Genomic DNA, 19982 nt, shown 5'->3' on the forward strand with positions numbered 1-19982 from the left:
GTAACTTACGTTTGATAAAAATAGCTGGATTAACGGAATGTGGTAGCACGAGATCAGAAGCCGCAGTTAGCTTCTTTCAGCTAATTATCTGCATTGTGTCACTAAGGGAGGGCCCCTTTCTCGTAAGGTGACGCAAGATCGGCGGCGTTTGGAGGCCCCCTGACTGGCACGGGGCCCTGGGGCGGCCGCACCCATGCACCCACGCTATCTCCGCTACTGCTTATGCCTTATGAGTTCAAATCCCCATTCAGCCTTTTGTTGTTGGCCAACTACATGAAGTACCTTTGCTCTCTTGTTGTCCAACTCTCCCTCTTCTACAATGTACATTTTTATAATATTTTGCCATTTTGCGGAGGAACCCGCATCGCTGCTTGCAGCTATATTTGGTTTTGTGTTTACAGTTTTGAGAAAATGGTGGACCGTTTCAAGAAATGTGTTTTAGCAATCGTGAAAAACTGTAATAAAGAATAAAATCGACCAGACGAGTCAGGTACATAATCGGAAATACAATACCATCAACATCCACCGGGGCCGTTGCCTCAAGCCGAGGAGCGAGGGGTGGGGGTCTGGCTACAACAGATGAGGGAGTGAAACAGCTCATTAGGGGAATGTAGTGCAGGTGTGTGAGGGGTAACTCCTCTGGTGACCTGGACCTTTGGAGCCGGGCTGGAAGTGTGACAGTCACACAATCAATCATTCAAACAACAAAACATTGAATACATTCCTCCATGTATTCCTGGTTAGTTCCTGGTTAGTCAGTCAAACACACCAGAGTCAGGATGATCAGTGATACAGGAAGCACTTGATTTACTAAACCCACTGAGACCAAACAAGTCCAGAGCAAAGCTCTGAGTTAACATAAACACAACATTTCAAATACTTGTCCCAAGCATCACCACATCCTTAATTATCCTGCTTCATTCAACTGTTGGGCTGGTCAACCCTCTTCCTGCAGATTTGGAACCACAATTGGAACAAATATGATTCAGCTTGTCAGCAAGGTAATTATTAGAATCTGGTGTTTTGGATTAGGGTTGAACTCAATCAATCACCACCTGCCCCTCTATAAATACAATTGACTAGTTACACGTCTACATATCCAACACACGCAGCTGCTGTTTGTCCACGAGTCTGAATTTTTGCCTCTATTAATACAAGTTGTCTGAGGTGAGGTTGTTTTTGTATAATGTCTAGAAAGACCATGAGTCCTCGTCTTACGCTGGGTGCTTTGATCTGTAAGTACCTGGTCTCTCTGGGCTGCTCCTTGGTGAGCAGGAGGACTACTTTTATATTTACATTATCATTCAAGTTTGTCTGGGTTTGAAGTTGTAGAATTAGATTATGGTTTGTGACTGGATTCACTGTAAGGTAACTCCTATCGCTCCCTCCTTTTAAAAATGTAAACTTGAATGTTATGGAATGATCACAGTTCCAGAGACATCGTGAAACTATTTCCGAAGTCATTTGTTCTGGGTTACTTTAGTGAAAGGTGTGTATTTTTAGTTATTTGACTATGGGTTAAATTGGAGCCAGAATGGTCAAAGTAAGGTGAAATGGATAATGGAATTGATTACAAAGCAAACATGTTACAAAATGAAGGTTTTTACCTACTCCACTATGATTATTGTTAATCAGAGAACAAGAGGTGAGGAAGGAGTAGGACAAGCCAGAGCTGAAAGTGCTTAGGAGATTAAGAATCCACAGAACAATGCTTCATAATTCCCTTTTATACCAAACTATAATAATTAGAACAACCAGACCACATCTTGACCCTTAACAACATGCAACAGTAAGTTACAAAATGAGGTGAGACCATCAAGTAGACTCCATCCAGCAACTCCAGATTTTAGCCTGAGAGGTGGGGGCAGGGTGACACTCAGCCTTGCATTACTTCAATGAATTGTTGGTTTCCGTTTATGAAATGTAAAGGGGTGGGGGTGAGTTTCTTGTCTTTCCACAAATATCCAGAAGGCGTTGTAGATGTTGCAAATGCATCTGGGTCCAACTGTATATGATGCTCTGGGTCCAACTGTATATGATGCTCTGGGTCCAACTGTATATGATGCTCTGGGTCCAACTGTATATGATGCTCTGGGTCCAACTGTATATGATGCTCTGGGTCCAACTGTATATGATGCTCTGGGTCCAACTGTATATGATGCTCTGGGTACAACTGTATATGATGCTCTGGGTCCAACTGTATATGATGCTCTGGGTCCAACTGTATATGATGCTCTGGGTCCAACTGTATATGATGCTCTGGGTCCAACTGTATATGATGCTCTGGGTCCAACTGTATATGATGCTCTGGGTCCAACTGTATATGATGCTCTGGGTCCAACTGTATATGATGCTCTGGGTCCAACTGTATATGATGCTCTGGGTCCAACTGTATATGATGCTCTAGGAATGTTTACGGTCCATATTTGACCAACTGCCAGATTGTGATTGTGATCTTTCTGTCTTTTTCAGTGCTGGCATGTTGTATGTCTACAGGAGCAGGTAAAACTCAGAGCCTGATTGTCCAAGGGAGGATCTGCTTTTTGTAAACGATTGACAATTATAATTTGTACTGTTTCAGTGACTACAGACATCTGTGAAGGTCAGCAGGCCACCCTGAACTGTGGTACGTTGCTACACTGTTACAGTTGTACAGTTGCCTTGCTATACTGTTTCCCACAGCATTGAAGTTACATTAATGGTAAGAGAATGGGGCTTAACTTTTTCCTGTTTCCAGGGAGTTCTGTGATCAACGTGGTCAGTGCTAACTATGGACGCACCGACCGTGTGACCTGCATCTCTGGTCGTCCACGACATCAGATTCGCAACACCAACTGCCTCAACCCCACAACCTTCCCGTTGGTGACTAGCATGTAAGACACGTGCACGCACACAGACATGCGTGTTTGCTTTTTCTCACACTCATTTTGCTCCTTCCACCTTCCCAGGTGCAATGGGCATACAAGCTGTTCTCTGGATGCCTCCAACTCTGTGTTCTCTGATCCCTGTTATGGAACCTACAAATACCTGCATGTGATCTACAACTGCATTCCCCCAAGTTGGTATTTGTGTGTTTGATTGTGTGTGTGTATAGCGTTGACACTGACATATTTGTACTATTACTGTTTCAGAGACGACAGTGATCTGTGAAGGTCAGCAGGCTACCCTAAACTGTGGTATGTTGTAACACTGAATGCTGTTGCCCTACTATGCTGTTAATAGTTCCACACGGCATACACTTTGATGGTAAGAAAGCAGAGGTAATAACTTCCTGTTTCCAGGGAGTTCTCATATCAACGTTGTCAGTGCTAACTATGGACGCACAGACAGGGTGACCTGCGTCACTGGTCGTCCACCAAGCCAGATTAGCAACACCAACTGCCTCAACCCCACAACCTTGCTGTCGGTGGCTGGCATGTAAGACACGTGCACGCACACAGACATGCGTGTTCTCTCTCACACACACACTCACACACTTATTTTGCTCCTTCCCAGGTGCAATGGACATACAAGCTGTTCTCTGTCTGCCTCCAACTCTGTGTTCTCTGATCCCTGTTATGGAACCTACAAATACCTGTATGTGACCTACACCTGCACATGACCTACACCTGTGGTAAGTGATCTTTACATCACTCTGTATGAGTGACGTGTGTGTCTTTTATAATATAATATTTGTTGACTGGCACTTTCTGTTTCAGTGAGTATTGTTGGGTCGAAGGAGTGGACCTGGATGTGAACCTGTTCCAATGCCAAAGACTGGTTCAATATTGAATAAATTCCACCATTTTCCACCATTTACATGTATCAGTGTGTTGTGGTTGTTTCCAGGTCAGTCAGAAACGCATCAGGGACAATATGGATCATTGATGTAGGAAGCACTTGATTTACTAAACCCACTGAGACAAAGTCCAGAGCAAAGCTCTGAGTTAAAACAAAACCTACCTGGTTTCAAATACTTTTCCCAGGCATCACCACATCCCTTATCCTGTTCTTAGTGTTATGAAATGTAGTTATTATTCGATCCTTTCCAGCCGGACCATACAAAACAATTATTCCCATGGTTCCTGCCTTAATATCTTCATGAATATCATGATGACAAGATGGAAACCTGACTGCCAAACAAGGATGCCCTTTTCATTCACATGACCCAACTACATCAAGGCCTGAGGTTTTCTTTGAGTAATTCCATATTTGAGACCGTTGTCTCTTTTCAGAAAGGGCCTATGTGAACACACACATTGTACACACATTCAGAAATATAGTATCACTGTACAGCTGTAGAGAATACAAAATACATAGTCTTGTGGCATTTTCTCTCTGTTCCAGATAGTACCGTTCTATACTTACCACTGGATGGTGCTATTTCTTTGAGCTAGGTAACCATCTTGGTGAAGTGAAACGAATGACAGACAGTACTGCAGCATAATGTGAGAGGTTGTTTGGTTTTAGTCTGGAATGTATACTATTCTACTGCATCTAATGACACGTTTGTTTTGATGCAAGTCTAGAAAGTTAGTGCTGTGCATTTGGCACTTTTTTTCACTCATTTCACTAACTTTCATGGTTATTGTGAACCATAACATTTTGCAATTGAGGTAGCTTTCTCTGTATTTACAGAATGGTTGGGAAGGATAGTTTAGAGAGCAGAGCCATTATAAGTCATTGTACTTTGTTTAATTGCCAGAAGCAGCTTCAGAATAAGGATCCTATATGACATGTCCTGTGTGGGTTGAACTTGGCGAGGCTACACATGAAATAAACAGGCTAGTCTGCTAATCATTTCTAAACCCATGACCACGTGTTTTTGATCATAAAAACCAGACAGTTCAAGATGACGTAGAGAAATACTGACAAGTAATTTGCGTCTTAATGGAATTTTCATCCTAGTAGACCGGGGGCTTAACTCATTTTATTGTTTAACGGGGGCAGCCATAACACATGCAAGGGGGTTTAACATTCTTGTTCTGTAAAGCTTCAAGCTGTTCGTGGTGATACAGGACTCACTTAAACATGAGCTCTGATAGACGATCCACTTGTGAAACCTTGTTAAACACACTTTACACACGTGATTGGACTGCTGCTAATACTGATCCCACAGGATCTTCCATGCCCAGTGTACAAGGACGGCCAGACAAAGGATTCAGATTGCAATTGTAGATGACATTTCAACATCTGTATTGACAGGAACAAATTGTAAGCCAATATTACATTTGTTTTGAAGTGAATTTAAACTGCAAAAACAAGTCATTTGTTCCATTTGGTCTTGTACTGTTTTCCATCAGGGTAGCTAGCAATGGAAAATGCTCCATGAACCATGACATTCTGGAAGGATCATTGGAAGTCAGTGTCACCCAGTCAGTTGTTCTCAAAGGGTGAGACAATGTGACACTTTTCTAAGGGGGTTTCACTTAAAAAAAGGTTGAAATGCAGCAAAAAATAATTGCGCACTGAACAAACAAAGTAATATAAAATATCATATAATATTTGATATGAGAGTAAAGCGAGTGGACAAAAAATGCAGACTTGTGTGCAACATTGACACTTCCCTCCTGAAGAGGACTGTAACTCAAACAAACCAAAGTACTCATATTTGCCCCTCTGGTGCAAATAGTACTGTTGACATATTTTACTTTGAGCCAAACATAGAACAGCTTGTTGATCTGTGGGAGTGTAGTAAATGGGTGCAAATATTGAGCCAGTTAACAACCACCTTAAACCCTTTGTGTCTCTGTGTGCTGGCTGTGCCCTGAGCCAGGGTATCATTCACCATTGTCAATAAAGAAATACATGTCTTCCCACAGTAAATAAGAATTCCCACTAACCTGTTGTCACAATGTTGTCTTACTAGCCAACAGTCAGTCTAACTCTGTGGTTTTATCATCTCAGATCAACCGTTTGATTCCAACACAGACATATTATCCAGCCAGGGTAATTGGAAGTAAACTCACTTGATGTTGTGATGATGTATGAGTATGTTTAGACTAACGACAGTTTTTGAGGGAGAGATGTAATCTCTAAGGAAATGGTGTAATAGCCATGCTCTGATAAAAAAAAGTCGTAAAACGGGAATGTATGTCTGAGCAAATTCAGTTCAATTCAATTTCAGTTCCTTGCATTGAGATGACCGACAACATTAATGCCCCTCAGTCAAAGCCGGATCTACCATATGGGCAATCTAGGCACGTACCCAGGGGCCTGGGCATAGAGGGGCCCTCCGTGATCAGAGAATTGTATTATTATTACTAGAGAGGGTACAATTTCTGGGGAAATTGTAGGGTGTGCTTGCTTGCGTCGGTTGCACAGGGGTCTGTTTTTGAATGACATTTTTACAACTGATATTTCTGTATATTTTATATATAAAAATGCATACTTATTATTTGAAAAGATTACATAGATTTAAAAGCATTTTTTTTTTTGCTGCTCATTTACAACTGAAAATACGAGTGAAGTGTAGAATGAAATAGATGTCTTCCATTTCCCCTGCAAGAGGCTGCCTCATCGTTGAATCAAAACGAATACATTTGTCAGACCGGTGTAAAAATTGACCTAATCTCTATGACTTAAACGTCATTTTAAGTTTTTCCCTTCTCGTGATATTTTCAGGCATTTAGCCTACTCATTGCATTCATTCATTAATAAAGAACCCCCTTTGAAGATTATTCTACGACGTTACCCGGCAGTAGAAGATGGAATCGCGATTCAAACAGTACCATCTGCTAACTGAAAATATGCCCCCCAAAACGTAAATAAGCTTGACATTTATTTAGTGGAAAATCGCTCATTCGTAAAAAGCTCTCTGGTAGCGATCATTGTCAGTAACAACGCAAAATGCGATATAGCCCTGTGTGGAGAAGCTGCCCCGGTAAATTGTACTACTACAGACTACTGCTGTGTTCGTCTTGGTAGCGATTGCGTTGGTTGAATTGGATTTAACGTTCCGTTGTACGGTTTAGGCTGAAATTAATTATTTTCATGAACAGATGGACAACGTTTAGGCTGTGGCAATGAAGTTCAGGTTAGTAGTTAGATACAGTAGACGTTTGATTTAAGTAAGGGGAGTGCCGAACATGTTCTGTTGCCGTTTGACTTTCTAAACAGCTGTGTAGATGTTTTTGTAGTGTCTCGCGTAGGCTACAGCGTTGCAGTGAGCTACACTGGTTTGAAACGACAGGTAATGATAATTTCACCCACAAATCGTTTACTTGTAATCTAATGTCAAAATAAATCCTACAACGAAAACGTATTTGTGAGGAATGTTTATTTTAACGATTGAAAACAGATGCATCATAGACCACTGTTATGTGTTGCCCGGGCAACAGAGGCTAATGTCATGATGCTAATACTTCAGTGAAATAGTAAACTACTGTTTCCGAAAGTAGATGTACTTCCTTAATAATATCATCTTATATTGTACATTACACATCACTATTGTGTGTCATATCACAAAGTAAAATTAGTAAATAGTTATCACCCTGGCCTCTTTGCTTGTGGCGTTTCTGCAGCTGCCTTGCAGTAAAGTAGTTAGCTTAGCTATCTCCCAGAAGTTAACGAGCTGCTAAACTAATGTTCTGCTAGAGGTAGTCACGCGAGTTTTCGTGACGTTAGTGACGTAGTGACGTTAGTAACGTCAGTGACTGTGGCTAGCAAATTAGCCACCGTTAGCTTCACTTTTCGCCACAAAAACTTAACCTAAGCCTAAACCATGCAACGGAACGTAAATCCCAATACAAGCAACTCAATCGGTACCAAGACGAAACTTTTGACACCTAGGTTGTCTATGTAGGCCAAATATTGACTGAGTTTTAGGGGGGGCAAAAAGAATAATAAAAATAACTAGAAAAGGCTGTTCCTGCGAAACAGCAGTGAGAATGCTGAAAACCTGAATGGGGATAGCTGACCATGCTAAAAAAGCTGAAAATAGTGAAAATTTAGTAGAAAGTTATAAGCTGAAGCTTCAAAGGAACCGAAAGGTATTTTTGAAAGGGGCTGGAGCAGCATTCCAACAATGATTTGAAAGGATTTACCATTACTTTTAAAGGGAGAATAATTTGCACAAAAACCTTTATATTTTAAAAAGTATAAAAGTGAGAAATGAGAAAATACCCACAAGCTGAAATGAATTTCAAAAATGTGTGAGTGACACAAAAGAGGCAGTGTGGAAGCTGAACTGCATCATCTGCATCATCTTAACAAAGCTAAGAGCTAAAATAGCCTACAATGCGGGAGAAGCTGAAAGCTGAACTGTTAAACAGAAGTAGGCTAGCTAGTCGGAACAAGAATATTATCGTTTTAACAGCTGAAATTATAGTTGGGATAGTAATAGCAGTAGCAGATGTAGCCTACCATTGAGTGCGTTTACTCGGCTTTCTTAGTAGGATTCAATGTGTTGATGGAATGAAACATACAGCCGTAGAGCCGATACAGGAAGACACGGCGACACTTTGTTGCAGAAGGATGATGGTGCAAGTTTTGTCCGTGGAGCATACAACGATTAATAAAAAAGAATCATGTAGACGCGTTTATTGAGTAATCGCATAACTAATTACACATGTAAACGGAGTAATCGTATTATTGGCATAAACCGACAATTGCTAGTAATCGTGTTTCTCATGGTCAAGTAAACGTACCAATCACCTGTGTGAGAGACTGAGTGGTGCGTGTCTGTCGTTACGGTGATGGTGCAGCTATGATTGCTAACGCGCTGAGGGCAGAGAATAAGAGAAATGTAGCTAGAATCCACTCCTCAAACAAGATAACCTAGACGCAAAACTGTACGTCCAATCCAAAATATAAGGATATTTTCCGAGACCCAAGACTCTGCCGAAACCAGAGATATTCCTTATATGTCTGTGCAGTCAGAAATACGACTCTACCTGCAGTTTCAAAAACGTGTTCCTTTTGCTTTCCTGGTGCTTGTTTGTTTGGTTGCCACGGTGATGGCGCAGCTGTGATAGCTAACGAGCTAGGCAGAGAGAAAAACGAACATTTACCTAGCATCCACACCTCAAACAAGTTGACCTAGACGCAAAACTATACGTCCAATCCAAAATATAAGGATATTTTCCGAGACCCAAGACTCTGCCGAAACCAGAGATGTCCTTTATATGTCTGTGCGGTCATAAATACGACTCTATCGGCAGTTTCAAAATCTTGTTCCTTCTTGCTTTCTCTGACTGATTTTACTCACCTCTCCATTGAAGTTAGTGAGAGAATTTGAAAGGCTGCTCTCGCTTCAAGGCTCATAGCTGAAAATCTGTAAATGTGAACTCTTTAGTAGTTACATTGGCTGAAAGAGGACAATTTTTCCTACATTTTAAGGTATAACTTGTTTCTGTAAGTTAAACTATATGAACGTTAGAGGAATTTGTTTGACAAATTAGTTGAATATCAGAAAAAGAGCAGCAAGCAGAGTGTGCCACTCTGCTTGCTGCTCATTCATAAAAATCAAGAAGGAGCAAACATTTTAATGTATTTCAAACTGTCATAATTCAAAATTGGCTGAACATTTGAAAAAGCTGAATCATTTGGGAATAGCTGAATGTCTTGTGAACATTTTAAAGGTTGAATGGTGTCTCTAGCTGAAAGTAAGCTGAAGTTACGTTTGAAAGAGGAGGAAGCTTTTTAATGATTTGAAAGGATTTACCATTACTTTTAATGGGAGAATAATTTGCACAAAAACCTTAATGTCTTAAAAAGTATAAAAGTGAGAAATACCAAAAGTCATAGCCATCATCTCCTGAAGGAGCTGAACGTTTTGATACAAAAGTTGTAGGAATCGGTTAAAGTATGCAGAACGAGTTAAAGGCCAAAAAACGGCGGAAGAACTAAGAAGTTGAAAAACAATAGTGAGAATGCTTAACAGCATTCTCACAATAATATATATGTGAGAGAACAAAGGTTGTGCCCTTGCCGAAGGCAAAGCACACCCAATAATATATATGTGAGAGAACAAAGGTTGTGCTCTCGCCGAAGGCTTGAGCACACCCAATAATGTTTTGGCGACATAAAAACAGTCTACACAAGGCTTGCTTGGCCCTCGATCTGTGGAGTGGGGGGGGGCACATGAGCTTCAGTGCCCAGGGTCCCTTTGGGGTAATAATCTGGCCTTGCCCTCAGTAAATGACTTAATTGTGACTTCCTTCTTTTCAAACACGGTGCGCCATCATACATGTTTTTATTATCAAATAAAATACATTTTTACAACACTCTGGATAAGAGCGTCTGCTAAATGACTACATGTTAACACTTTTTACAAACAATGTCACAGAGAGCTTCACAGATGCCCATAGAACTGCACCTGAACCCTCCTAAACCCTCAAGACAAGGAACAACTGGAAGAAACCTTGTGAGGAGCAATTCACTAAGGGGTCCCCCTCCTCCAGAGATAGTAATGATTAGTATCAGTACCAGACCACAGGCTGAACACAATTATACATTAAGAGTAGAAATACAAGTAAATATTGTGAATGGATGGTGAAACACAAATATTCAGAGTTTGGCATGAGTAGAACATTTGCAGTACTCTGCATTGGCCTTTGGCTGTTTGGGCATTGGTATCACTACTATGGTAGCCAAGAAAGTAGCCATACAAACACATTGAGTTGTTGTTTAGCCTATGCCTGCCTTGTTGTGTTACCCTGTGGTCATACTTGGGTATGGATGGGGTGCCCAGGCCCCTGGCTTGCATTGACAAGGGCCTCCCAGTGCAGACTCACAGACTCCTGCCATTGTTGGGGACTCTGCCCTGAGAGAAAGCCTAACGGTCCGGGTCTGAATGTCGACCCCAGACACCAACAGTAAACATGAGCGAAATACCAAACAAACAAAAGCAAAAGGTCAACTATACTGTCCCTTTAATGAGCATCTCGGCCTCTCTCTTTCACAAAAACGTTCCCCCTCGTCTCCCTCTCTTTATTTTTCTTCATCCTCATTCTTTTTCTCTGTCTCCATAAGAAACATGCTGCACTCATAAAGATGCTCTTCAGATGATCCTATTTTGATTCAAATATTGAGATCATTTCAAGCTAATTATTTCAATGTAGAAAATGGTGTTGGAACCATTTTTGTTTTAGTTCATTGAAATCAGTTATGTAAAAAATTTGAAACAATATCAAAACACTTTCATCTGGATATAGTTTTATGAGTGTGTGGGTTACGACTGAAGCGGAACATCTCGTCCGGGGCCAAAACTAGCAGCAACCCAGAGGTCAGAAGACGTTTGGTGGAAATAACATCTCCTTCTTGTTTACATGCTTGTCCATGCCAGTGTTCGATTATTCTGTTTTCAAGCATTTCCATGGAAGTATTTCTCCAGTCCTCTGGGTGTCTTCATAGAGAACATGTTTCCATGTGTGTAGTGTTGTCATGTAACTGTTCAGGGGCTCTGGTGTCTAAGCCTGTGGGGGAGAGGGACCTAGGGCCATGGCTCACTAAGGGGTTTTGTGTTAGGGCCTCTTTTTAGGGATGGCCAGTGATGCCCTGAAATAACTCAGCCATTTTGATTTTCCACATGCTTGGCTTCTGAGACCTGTGGCTAATCCAGTAAGCACTAATATATATGATCTACCACTACGCTCCTAGCCTGTGGTCTGGAAACACTTGAATTCTTCCGTAAATCTCACTCTCATCTTAAACTGGTTTGTGCTGTATATTGTGCTTTTCTATCTCTGTATACAAGTGTGTGTGTGTTTTTAATTCTTCTTCCTACATTTACATTTAGTCATTTAGCAGACGCTCTTATCCAGAGCGACTTACAGTAAGTACAGGGACATTCTCCCCGAGGCAAGTAGGGTGAAGTGCCTTTCCCAAGTACACAACGTAATTTTGCACGACCAGGAATCGAACCAACAATCTTCTGATTAATAGCCCGACTCCCTAACCGCTCAGCCATGTGACTCCCCTTCCTCTTGAATAAATACTGTCCACAGCCTCTGTTTTTTGTTTCAGACGTTTTGGTACTGTTTTTCAGTTCTGCTCTTCATCGTCTTCCTGAGCCAAACTGAGCTCAAGCAGAATCGTCCTTGGGAGTCACAGTGGACCCCCAACAGACTCCTACTTCTCCCGCTGGTCGCAAGCATGGTCTGGTTCAGGACTCACACTGATGGCACCGTTTTCGCATACTTTATTTTGCTCGTAAAATCTCAACCACTCATTATAAGCTTGTCATTAGTGAGTGTTAAGTTGGTTAAGTGGTGTACTGCATGGTTGCGTTGAGGGAATCAGCCTTTCCCTGCCGGCCAAGCTATGCATTTCCACATTCAAAAAACAGAACCCTGTGAGGGTCTGTAAAACAGAACATGGACCAGAACCTCAGCCCTGTCAGTACTCCTCATTCATAGCTCTAGATCTATATGTCACTACTTTTCATTCGTTTGTCTCTCTTCAACACGGCACCACTCTAAAAGGGATGGAGCCATGTGCGGGGAGTTCAAGACAGATAGAGGAGCGAGGATGGAGGAATGTGTTCTGAGGTTTTAACAGTGTTTCATATGTGTGCTGGGAGATGGTGCCATGGGCCCAACCTGCTCTGGCAGAGCTAGTGAGTGTGAGAGTGAGAGGGTGAGAGATAGATAGATAGAGAGAGCGAAAGAGAATAGGAGAGAGAGGGAAACAATGAGGGAGAGAGAAAGAGAAGGGGGTGGAGAGTGTAGCAAGAGACGGAGTGGAAAGAACATGGAGAGAGAGTGGAGGAATGATGGGATAGATGTAGAGGGAGACTGAGTGTTTGGGATAGTTAGCAGAGTGAGGCTCTTTAAACATCTGGTAATGATTTTGCAGCTGTATGTTGGAGGGTGGGGGGGCACTGTAACAACAGGAGCTGCATTGTGTTCTGTCTAATTTGCGTGCATTTTGTTCTTATTTGTGGGCCCGGGGGATGCAAGCATTGGCTTGAAATGGAAGAAATAAACAAAAAATGCGCTCCTATCAAAGTCACACAAAAATGCAGCACATCAGGATGCATGTGGAAGCCAAATTGCATGTGCACGCGCTAATACACACACACACACACACACACACATACACTCTCTCTCTCTCCAACTTTTTTGGAAGCTCATGGAAACAATATATAAACTTTTAGAATAAGTAATGTGTCTTCTAACAGTAAACTTTGGGAAGTTTCCCATTCCCTCTCATATACAATAGATACATTGGATGGATGGATCTGGTATTGCACCATGTATGGGGGGACTCACACCTAAAGGAACAATTAGTTCCTCAACAATTGGTCTTGCAGTTTTTCCTGTTTTTGTTTTTCTGTGTCTTCTGTAGGCTTTCTAAACAACTCTTCTGTTTGGCCCCAGTGGGGTCATTGTGGAAACATAAACAAGAAACAGAAAAGGGTGTGTAGAGAAAATGAGAAATAAACCTTGTTGCCAAGTACTTCATGATAGCCCTGAGGTTATGTTTCTGTGGGTCCTAAAGGCTGATTTGCACAAACAGTGAAGTAGGTGAAGTTGAGCTTCCAGAAAGTGCATATTCCTTCTAATTGATACCTGTGATCAGTGTTCACATTGTGTGAAAGGTCGCTAAGGTGGAGGGGGGTGGTGGGAAAGTTGGGAACACAAATAACTTCGGACCCCCCAAGTTTTTCAGGGGCGGGCCTTAACTATAAATGGAAGTCCACTCTCCATTCTTACTGCCCTGCTGTCCCGTGGGCCGCAGTCTTCACATAAAAACACCACAAGATGTTCTAAGCTCTGCAAGCCATTTTTGCAAAAATGGCTGGTGCAGTCCTTGAGGGAGATTGTGGAAGAGATTAACCACTCGTTGACCACAACTTGTTGGTTGGATGCACAGCCCATGGCAAGTGCCTTTCTAAAGAGAGGTGGTAGAAAAACATTACAGTAATAAGGGAGGGGGGCTATGCAGAGACCATTAAGCACGAGGACTCTGATGTCATCGTCTCACAAAGCCTTCCTGGACGCTGGACAGCCCCGTTATGGAAGGGGCTGTGAGAGGCCCAGAATGTCTCACAGAAGAGCCACTCCTTTTGGCTATCATGCGTACTTGCAAAAATTCTCTGGCTGGAATATGACTACAAACACTGACATTTAACTTATGAAGGCTTGTGAAGGAAAATGCTCTGTACTTTGCAATTATCAACAAATCTGATCATCTTAATGTCCACCTGAGACATTCGTTTCTTCTCTTTGGAAGGAGAGGTCCGTCTTCATAACACAGTCTCTTACCACAGTATACAGTGTGTGTTTTGGGCAGCTTAATTGTTGTAAAAAAAAACATAAGATACAGGGTGCAACAATCAGTTCTACATTTACATTTAGTCATTTAGCAGACGCTCTTATCCAGAGCGACTTACAGTAAGTACAGGGACATTTCCCCCGAGGAAAGTAGGGTGAAGTGCCTTGCCCAAGGACACAACTTCATTTTGCACAGCCGGGAATCGAACCGGTAACCTTCAGATTACTAGCCCGACTCCCTCACCGCTCAGCCACCTGACTCCCTCAGTTCTGGTTGCATTCAGAATGTACAAAGTTCTGCATCGACCATTCAATCTTCAGCCAAAGCCCTGAACGGCATTCCATCTCATGCTAGTCGACCCTCTGAAAACTGAAAGAGAGAGAGAGAGAGAGAGAGAGGGGGGGGGGGAGAGGGGGAGAGAGAGAACAAAAATGAAAAGAGACAGAAAATTAAAAAGAGAAAATGTTCTAGACGGTAAAGGAGTGTATGAGTGGGCTGGCCATTTGGGACAGATAGCAGCACAAGTTTGCACTGATTTGCACCAGTGCTCTCAGCTCTCTCCCCATCTACACACCCACTTAGCTGTTCTAGCTCTGAGTTTAGCTGGGGTTTCCTTCTGACAAGCCCCATTATGTATCCTGTTGTGCTTACATGTTGTGTGTGTGTTATTTGTGAGGGAAAGGGGCAAGTTTTTGAAATTGAGAATAGAGTTTCAGTTTGAGTTCTTCAGTGACCATCTCATTCCTGCCAATTCAGAGCCTTTTGAAGATGTCCACTCTGCACCAATTGCCCGTCTGTTTGTGATTTTGACTTTTAAGCTCATAATGTTTAGATTTTTCTTATCTCATTGATTAAATTATTGTGTTCATAGTAATTATGCTCCGAATGTGTAACTTAACCTCATAACCTGTTTTCCATTCATGCTCCATGAGTTGTAAGACAAACACCAATGCAGAACATTTCAAATGCTCTGCTAATTCAGAACTCAATATTTGTGTTAAACCATACATTTACTTGTGTAACTCTGTGGCATGAAAGCTTCTTGAAAGGGGCTATACAAATAAAATGTGTAAACGCTACAAATGGCACCTCCTGTAGCTAATCTGAAAAATGGCATGGCCAGAAGGGGGAGACCATTTTAAAACACAAATATGGATGCACCTACGACTGTATAAATTAAGAATGAGAGGAACGGAAAGATGGGAAGGTGGCTGGGAAGGGAGGTGGAGGGGACCACAAGGAGTTTCCTCATCATCCTGAACATTTGCCACCAAGAACTACAAGTACGATTTAACTGAGATGATGTTGCAGAAATAGACAGAATTTTCTGGAGAGAACATTTTAAAAAGCAGACTGGTTTTCTGGTGGCTTGAAGTCAAGTATTTATGAAACATTTATGAATCTTAGGGAACCAACTGGTCTGTTTTGCTGAGCAGAGAAAATATTTTCCAATAAAAACACACAGAGATACAGCATCGCTCCTTAATCAGGCTCACAAGGAGAACCGATTAAAGGTGCATTTAATGGGTTTTCAGTTCTCAGTCCAAAAGAAATATTAATTCATTAAGATATACGTGCCGTTTATAATGGCTCAAGTCTGTGGCAGCCTTCAGTATGAACATATGTGTGCATACAGTCATCAATTATGCACACACACACATAAACTGGGTGCCTGTGTTTAGCACACAGGTGCTTGTTCCAGCCACAGCACTTTGAAGACTCCAGCGCAGGAACCTCCACCTCAAAGTTGAAAGACATGGCAATGAGCACTGTAAGGTGTGTGTGTATTAACCAGACGTAATCGACAACACGTGTCCGTGAATGTTCCAGAAATCACATTCTTCACCCAACTCACTGTAACCCATTAGTTCTTTAACAGATGCTAAATGAATGGTTGCTTTTACTAGAGACACTACAAGCTGCTGTCATGCTTTTAGCCAGTCTAACCTGCTTCAGTGCACTGAATTAGATTGACGTTGGACTTACTTTTATCATTGGGTCTGAACTGAACATGCTCAATAGCCTTTCAAAAGACTTGACGTAATATTGTTGAGGATTGGGGGCTGTACAGTTTTGTAGCTATGAATGCCACATGGTTCACTACACTTCACAGTCTAGTGGTTGTGGCATCCAGATGCTCTTAGCAGGCCTTGACAATGACTGTTTGAATAATAGGAGACATAATGGAATCATTCACTATATCACGAATGAACTGATACTGTAGAACATATTTTTCAAATAATGAACTATAATTGCATTCACCTTGATTTGAAAATGGTTTGGTAATCATCATATCAGAATGATTTTATTGTCATTACACTTGACCTCTATTGTTCTACACATATTTGATTGTTGTTTAATTATATATGTACCTGTAACTAAATAAATGTTGCTCGACCATATGGACAGCAAATACTAAATTGGAACTGTACCTACAGAAGCTAACTGTTAGATATTGAGCTAGTGAGGCAGAGCCAGATTACTGTAATAAGGGATAAAACTCGCCTTCACATTCTATCATCTACTTTATAAAGTATTTTCCTTGGTATTTCCTTCTTCAAAATGCTAACTGCGCATTCAATGTGTGTCAAATACAGTTGTTGCCTTTGGAAAATAACAATGGGTTCAAAGCATGATGAATTGCCTTGGTTGTGTGTCGCCCATATCAAATAATAAATGACACTTAATAATAAATAATCCTATACATCATGTAATACATTTCACCACTGACCATATAAAACATGATGCAAATGTTGCATATGATATTTACTTAATCTCTAAATGGCGCACACGTGCATCTAACAACAATAATCTGTTTCAACTCACTCCTTCGTTCAATTACCCATCCACCTGCCATATCACATGCCTGGTTTTCTTGGTGCCTCCGCTGGTCTCAATGCTGCTGCTTCCTTGTGACTTGCTCATGTGTTTCTACCAGAGTTTTACCAGTTCACCCCGGTCCTTAGAGATGCCAGGGATGCCTTGGTGATATGTTAATTGCTTAGAAAATGCACCACAGCCATGTTGGTTAGGGATAGTTTTGGGCATAGACGTATAGCTACCTGACCCTAACTCTCAAAGCTAAAACTGACAGGACGGCAATGGAACAGTGTTCAGAACACCGCGTTAGCTGAGCCCAACTGCATTGTTTGTTGCTTGTGGCTGATACAGTGTAATGTAAACGGCATCAGTGCACTGGAAAACAATGATGTCATGCGAGATACATGGCCCTGGTTCGTAATTCCACCCCCTTAGCTCTACTGGAGTCTCCACATTGAGTTCTCTTTTTGTGGGGAGGTTCAGCTTAGCAACGCTGCTGGCATCAACCAGCCCAGGTTCTTCTGGGTTCCCTGGCTTCCTTTTATACATAATTGCTCACCACAGATGTGACAAATGATGCCAGATGCCACAGGGGAGAGAAGTCCAGCCATACGCAGTTTTATGAGCAGAAGAGAAATAGTGGGCCCTATTTATAGATATATTTTACTAGCCCTGGCCCCAGGGAATGGAGAGTGGCCAGACTTGGTACCAGTGGAGAATGTGGCACGTGGAAACCATTATTACACTGGGGACAACACAAACAGGTGTGCCAGGTGGTTGTACGTGTGTGTGTGGCCAGTCTGTTCCTGAACACTGTAGCAGACAGTATGGTCACACTAGGACACTTATTTTGTGTCACGCCTCTCATTGGAGACAAAGTGTAAAAAGTCACTTGTCATTCTCTGATTATGGACTAGTCAACAATCGAATGCTTTGGAGACGAAAGTTGGCCAGTATTTTACACTAAATTGTGGCATTAATAGAAAACCAAAGACTTGCGGTCCATTACAAGTTGTGATTTATAAACACATGGGCATTGTATGTCCTAATTGATGTACCATTTGCAGGACATGGCTGGTGTCCTTGACAGGTAACACCGTGATCGAAGCACCATGTCATGAAAATCTTTAGACTGCTAGGTGTCAGGATTCTTTGTTGATTGGCCGATGTATTGGCCGATGTATTGGTTCTTAACTGGACTAGTTCTGGAGATTGGGTCTGGTTGGAACCATCTGCGGCTGTATGAAGTGGATGTAGAAGATGTGACTTCATCACTTCTACGTTTCGTAAATGTTCTACCCAGGAAATGTGTGACCTTTGCTTATGTTTTTGAATCGAATACCCCTACTCTATGTGGTCCACTTTTCCACAGATAACGTCCATTTATAGGAATGTTTTCCAAACATGACCAGATGAACGTTTACATTACATTATCAGTTTGGGTGAATCCTAGAGGCTGAGTTGAGTCCAGCTCCGTGCGGCTTGCCAGCCAGTGTGCTGTGATTGAAGTGGTGTCAGCAGTAGCGCAGTGTTTGATGCTGTGCCCTTGCCTCCTGTATCCTGTCTCTGCTCCCCCAGGTATGCGCTTCTGGGATTCCTGGCAAAGCTGAGTCCAGACTGCAGCCCATATGAGGCCCTCTTTACTACCGGCCTCACAGGAAATTGAGAAAAAAGCCAAGGCTCTAAACTTGCAGAGAGGGGTTTGATGAGAATTTACTGTGTGCATGCTTGCTCTCTGAGCTCTGAGCAACCATTTAAAGGCTGCCTGGCCTCATCACCTTGAACACAGACAGATAGGGCCTGCTTCTGTATGCAAATGTGTTTCCAAACTGGTCTCCACTTTCAAACTAAACCTCGACATTTCCTTGACAGTGGACTGGTGAAGTAATTCCCAATAAAACAGGTAAGACACTCATAATTCAGACACAGCCAGAGCCAGAGTGTAAGTGTGTGTGTGTGCGTGTAGTGTGTGTGTGTGTGTTTGTGTGTGTGTGGTGTGTGTGTGTGTGTACTGTGTATGTGAACGCGCGCGTGTGAGACAGACAAGCTCGAAAGGCAAATAATTGAATATGGACGAACAACCACACAGACAATCTGACCGGCCAGTAGACTGAAAGCTGACTCGGGCCTTCTCCTTTCTCACTAAGCGGCTCCACGGTCGTGCTGAGTAGTTAACCCAGAGAGAGACTGTCTGGGATGGAAAGGACTGGGATTGAGAGAGATGAATCTTCAAGGCTGGATGAACTAACCGACTGTCTTTCCTCAGCCTGGGTGTCTTTACGGAGCGCAGAGGTGCAGAGGTTAAGAGTCTAATCCTCACACACGGTCCTCAAATAGCAGGACCATCTCCTCACACTCCTCTTGTAGCGAGAGCACTGCAAGCGTTTCCCAAGTGTGGAAAATGTATTTTCATTTAATTTAGGTTTATTTTATAATGCATATTTCAACAAGACACTAGGTATTTTTATACTATAATTTTCTTACATACATTTGTAAGTTCTAATTACAATAAACATAATATTTTGGTTGATATCATAATGTTTATGCTATTATTCACTTTAAATCTTTCGACACTTCTAGGGTTTTGCAAAAAACATGATATAATACCAAATTAGTGTTAGGTGGCGTGTATGAATTTCTCTTTTTCAAATAAATCTGTTCAGTTTTGGGATGGCTATCAAACCAGTGACTGAGTCTGCTCTGGTCTAAAACTCAACGAAGGGCGGGGACCATGAAGGAAAGTTTACGATAGAGTACCTATTTCTGTAGTTGGGCTTTTTAAAATCCAGAGTCCCTTGAGTTTCCATGGATGTGAAAACAACTTTTTGCCCCTCTCTGTTGTAAAACCAGGACAAAAATGCAGCCAGCGAATGCCTGGATTTGGCACTATTCATCAGTCAGAGCTTTTAGTGACATAAAGCACATGGCAGCACTGGTACGGTCCCATACGCCAGAGTCAGCTT

The 19982-nt window shown here is 42.0% G+C and overlaps 1 protein-coding gene across 1 annotated transcript; it reads left to right on the plus strand.

Moving 5' to 3' along the window:
• The first annotated feature begins 1098 nt into the window (after positions 1–1098).
• Positions 1099–3733, plus strand: LOC134018456 (L-rhamnose-binding lectin CSL3-like). Its single transcript, XM_062458390.1, has 9 exons — positions 1099–1235; positions 2473–2502; positions 2582–2626; positions 2738–2873; positions 2949–3058; positions 3132–3176; positions 3282–3417; positions 3496–3613; positions 3699–3733. Exons 1-8 carry the CDS (start codon positions 1187–1189, stop codon positions 3599–3601), a joined length of 657 nt encoding a protein of 218 aa, XP_062314374.1. The 5' UTR covers positions 1099–1186; the 3' UTR covers positions 3602–3613; positions 3699–3733.
• Positions 3734–19982: the final 16249 nt, after the last annotated feature.

The sequence above is a fragment of the Osmerus eperlanus genome, chromosome 4, assembly GCF_963692335.1.
Source record: "Osmerus eperlanus chromosome 4, fOsmEpe2.1, whole genome shotgun sequence".
Classification (NCBI taxonomy): Eukaryota; Metazoa; Chordata; class Actinopteri; order Osmeriformes; family Osmeridae; genus Osmerus; species Osmerus eperlanus.

Coding starts and splice junctions, on each gene's coding strand:
- LOC134018456 (XM_062458390.1), top strand. CDS start 1,187: ATGTCTAGAAAGACCATGAGTCCTCGTCTTACGCTGGGTGCTTTGATC. Junction 2,627..2,737: donor GCAGGCCACCCTGAACTGTG/GTACGTTGCTAC, acceptor TCCTGTTTCCAG/GGAGTTCTGTGATCAACGTG. Junction 2,874..2,948: donor TTCCCGTTGGTGACTAGCAT/GTAAGACACGTG, acceptor CCACCTTCCCAG/GTGCAATGGGCATACAAGCT.